Source organism: Pinus tabuliformis, chromosome 5_2 (assembly GCF_031772625.1).
Source record: "Pinus tabuliformis cultivar Carrire ecotype Pingquan chromosome 5_2, CPIR1, whole genome shotgun sequence".
NCBI lineage: Eukaryota > Viridiplantae > Streptophyta > Pinopsida > Pinales > Pinaceae > Pinus > Pinus tabuliformis.
The window spans coordinates 962,549,155-962,553,948 of NC_142306.1; the positions used below are offsets into that span (position 1 = coordinate 962,549,155).

The 4,794-nt window shown below is 33.8% G+C and overlaps 1 protein-coding gene across 1 annotated transcript; it reads right to left on the minus strand.

Annotated features, from left to right (window-relative positions):
- Positions 1-269: 269 nt before the first annotated feature.
- LOC149162488 (putative pectinesterase/pectinesterase inhibitor 64) lies at positions 270-870 on the minus strand. The gene is made up of 2 exons (XM_089435190.1): positions 408-870; positions 270-292 (listed from the first exon to the last, which is right to left on the minus strand). The coding sequence occupies exons 1-2, from the start codon at positions 868-870 to the stop codon at positions 270-272; spliced, it is 486 nt and encodes a 161-aa protein (XP_089291316.1).
- Between the last annotated feature and the right edge of the window lie 3,924 nt (positions 871-4,794).

Below are 4,794 nucleotides of genomic sequence, written 5' to 3' on the forward strand. Positions count from 1 at the left end.
TCAAAGCTGCACATTAGGTCCAGTGTCCATATTCTATGCACCTAATGCATGGATTTGATTCAATGCACCCTTTTAGGTGCATGGATTTGATTCAATGCACCCTTGGTGGGAGCAGGGGGCTTGGGGCAGTGGGCACAACTCAAACTATAGAATGCACCACCATTTTGTTCATGCAATTGTCCAGGGAATCTAGTTAACTTAATGGGTATTTGTTTTACAAATAAAAGAGGTTTTAGCTACTCCAACTAGCACACCTTTGGTTCATAAGTCTAAAGCATGGAATTCAAAGCATCTAAAATCAGCCAGAAACCACACCATCATTAAACACTATAACAAAACCAAACTCAAGAAAATAAAATTACAACTTGATATGAAGGAGAAGAAAGAGGAACTAGGATGAGTATTACCAACAGTTGCAAAGTCATATATAGAGGGAACACCAGGCAATGATGGCACCCGCATAGACCCCGTAATCACAATGTTATCCATGCCATCACCAACAAACATGATATTAGTCTTATTGGGAGTAATCCTAACGATCTCCTGATAAACCCCAGTGTTGATATGCATCACGAATCTTAGCTCAAAATAATCTAGTGCACTTTTCACTGCTTGTTGAATGCTCATGGAGGATTTATCCTTGGAAACAGTAACGTTGGGAACCAATTCATTTACCTCTGATACACCAAAAAATTTATTATAACGATGGGAATGATCTGCAGTGCTAGATGACTTATTGGATGGTCTCTCTATTTTGGGAGGCCTCCATATGACCATATTCTTACCGTATGTATCCAGAGCATCGAATATGCTAAGAGCATTACTAGTGAAGCTCATAACTATAACGAGTTCTTGCATGGATCTTCCCATTTCCTGGGTAGTATTAACATATTTGAGAGCCGAATTTCAGCCATTCTAATGACTCAGCACTACGCTCATCTAGATCTTGTTGTATTTAATATTCCTTGTGTTTAGCTGTTGAGTCCTGCTCTTGGCAATATATCTTATGGCACCCTCCAGGAACTCTAGGCAATCCTTAACGACACCGTGAAGTTTGACCTTTCATCCAAAGTAATGAATAGTTGTTTAGTGTGAAGATAACTTTGTGTGGTTCGGTGCGATGAGAGAACCATGGTTGCACCAATGATTTCCTTTGGCCCTACATTTTCACTAATGTTAGAATTGGCCTACATATATGACATCAGAGGTCTGGGTACTATGATGCCTGGCACGCTAATTCTATGCTATGGTTGGTGGAAGACTTTTTGAACTAAGTCTGAGAGATAATTGGCTGAGGAGAGTTGAGCAGAGAGAGTGAGGAGGAGGATTGTGATTAAGGGAAGCGAAGCCACGATATTAATTTCGAGTAACATAGTAAACCCCCTGATATTTTTTTCATCTAGCCTTGTATAGTTCTCATGAATTGGTTACATGTAGAATGAGAGCCTGGGAAAATATATAAAATATGAATCTGTTGTCACATACGCAACACACAGTTGAGTGAAGTGTTTGAACGGTGTTTGACTCTAAAGGATAAGTAAGATGTATGAAGGCGGGCAGATCATCACGGGAGATATAATTACAAGATACCAAAATACTAAATCTGTCGGTTAAAAAGCAAGTAGTTGATTCATTGTTATCTTTCTTAAATTTGGGTAACACTAAAAATTTCCTTGTTTATCATTATTCTTTGTTAAAATTATCAAAACAGGTACTAGAATTCCAAAAGCCGTCAAATTTGATAGGTGTTTCAGATTTGGAATTCCTACCCTAAACTTAATTGTCTTTTCATCTAGTTATATAACATTCCAGGGTTATTTCAGCTCAGAATAATGAAGTTGTTATGGTTTCCATCTTCAACATTGTTGTCTTCCCTTTTGTTGGTTCATAGCTCTCCATCTTGGTGGCGTGCTCTCTTTGTCTCACCTCACAATGAACAAGGGAGAGCACATTCACCCTCTGTCCATTATTTTCATCTCACTTCATCTGCACAAGTTATCTTTCTAGCATCTAAGGCACAAGCGTCAATTGTATCCAATAATTTGGTATCTTATGCAACCACCAATGGTCAGGGAAAGGACGCAAGACTCCAAGGTAGTAACAACAAAGGATGTTATGCAAGTTCATGAGCTTGTTTATGAGCAAAATTTTTTGTGAAGGCATATGCAGAGAAAATTCTAGAGATTGTCTGCAAGGAAATAAGGGAGTTCAAGGAAATGGTAGTTGTAGACAGAGCATGCACCACAAACTCAAAAGGCTTTGGAAAACATTTTAGATTGGGTCTCTAACCCATGGAAAATAATCGGAAGGAAAAATCAATATATTCTTACCATATACCTCTATTAGAAGCTCAAAATATAGTTGGGTAAGATTATCATGGAGATAAATGAGGCTAAAGAGGAGACACTTCTCATGCTGGATAAGGTGGCCACAAACTAGAAGGAGATAGGGATTCACATCAAGCACATTGAAGAGTAGTTTCTTCAAGGTCTAGGACTAAGTAGCAACTACAAGGAACACCTCCGCCTCATTGAGGTGAATATCTTGAATTCTCCTTAGTTTTTATGCATTTTCTTACTTAATGTTTTTGGTTCTCTAGCTCAACTAGGCATAGAAGCTCTTAATGGAGAGGCATGCCTATCACACTCTTCCTAAACATGCCTCGAATTAGTTTATTCTTAGTTTATCTTGTATACATTTTTTTTTGTATTGCTCAATTTCAAACTTAAAGTTGGTTTTGGAACATATTCTCTGTTATTCTATCAATAATAGACCACAAACAAACACAACTTGCACTCTCAATTTCCTTATGATATAATAAAATATTAGCTTTAAAATGCTTACAAATAAATAATATAATCCTAATAATCTACTTTTTAGATCATAATCAAAGGCAAGCCAAATATCAAATTGATATTAATGTTATTATATTAAAATATAAATATATAATTATAGTGTATAAACTATGAAATTTGTAAAACTAATTAATCAATTTTACTCATTTTAATATTTTTAAAATATAGAATTAGAATTTTATATTAAGAAAAAAAATTAATGGAAAAAAAATTGTAAACCAAAAAATAAGTTGTTATTGTTCAAATGAAGAGAAAGGTAAAATAGCCTTTAAACATTTATAACATAAGGAGATGCTTATGGAATATTAATAACAAATATATTCATGATTGTCATGATGATTAATAACATCTACTAATTTTGTATATGTTCTATAGGACCTTAAAAAGGTGTTGATAGTCAGAATTGACCTTATCAACATTTAGGAAACCACTCGGTCAGAGTCTCAAATTAGACTCTTTTTTGTTTGGGCTAGTGGTTCCGACTAGTTTAAATTGGGTCTAGTTATCCATAATGAAATTTGCTCCAACGGATGGAGACTAAGAAGATGTAAAGGCTAGAGGGAAATCATGGAAGTAGATTGATAAAACTGAATGAAAATAGTAAACTAAAATATAAACTAAACTATATCATATCCTAATTAACCTGGGTGCTAATATACATATGTGAAAAAAAAATGACAACTTATAACTAAAGATATAGATCTTGAAGCTATATCGTTAATTTAAAACAATTCGAAGATTAATTAAATAATTCAATTAAATAGTTAATTGAATTAATTCATAAGAACATTCACATATGATTTCGTTTCACTAATAATTGGCATACAATAATATATCAAAAGTGACAATATTTCAGTCAATCAATCATAAGCATCAATAACAATACGTGAGAAAAATTCCAATTATGAATTGAAGGAAAACAACGCTGATCAAAGTACCAATTTTGTCTTACTCCTTTGAAACATGGAATCCACAAGTGGTTTAGAGCTTATATTAAGGAAATACCAAAGTACAAAAGTGTAACAAGGCTTTTCTTGCAAAAAGCTAGAACCCTTAATCATGCGCCTCAAAATGATTTAAATAGTTTTCAAACAAAAAGAGAGAACAATTATATCTCTGAAATTCTCCGAACTAAAAAAGAAACAAACTTGAAAAAAATAGACATGTTGTTACAATTTCAAAACTGAAATGAAATATTCAACTCGGAAGAACCATTGTTGATGCGAAGCCAGTTGGTGCTTACCATTGTTGTTAGACTTCTAGAAGATGAACTAGCTTGGGAGCTGAGGGAGGTATAATGCTAACTTGACAACTATATACTTGATCTTGCAAAGTTGGTAATAACTAAGTTGCCTGTTAAATAATGACCTTGGTTACTTGAAGGTAACCAAGATATTTAATGAGGTATTCTCACGTTGACCCAAAATTTACCTTTAATAGATGTTCAATCCTTTCATGAAAATTTATCCTATCATTGTTCCATTTTTCTTTTAGTACTTCTACCTCTGGAATATTTTCTTCTTAATAAACTCGTAAAATTCTAGCATTTTTAAATGGTTGAATGATTGATTGGGCAATAGAATTATAAAATATCTCAACATATTTTACCAATTCTTTGACCAAGTGTATGTTGGACTTCCAAAACTGAAGAACATTGGACTTCTACGTTTCGTCGATTACGGGAAAGTTTAGAAAGAACCTTTTTGGATCGTCTTGCCATGCCAAAATCTCATTAACTTTGCACTTGGATTCATCATACTAACTTTCCATATCAAGAAAATCATCCTGAAAAGAATTTATTGGTTTTTATTGAGCATGTATTTTGCTTAATTGATTATAAAAAATTGCTGCTCATGTCAAAGTTAGTGATTCAAGTCATGAGTTTCATGCTTCAATTTAACGAGATCTAAAACATTTTATTTAGAATTATTTAACTTCT

Excerpts from the sequence above, each read along its gene's own strand:
- LOC149162488 (XM_089435190.1), bottom strand. The coding sequence starts at position 870 with ATGGGAAGATCCATGCAAGAACTCGTTATAGTTATGAGCTTCACTAGT. Across the intron at positions 293-407 it reads ATATGACTTTGCAACTGTTG|ATGCTTTGAATTCCATGCTT; the intron begins GTAATACTCATC and ends GGCTGATTTTAG.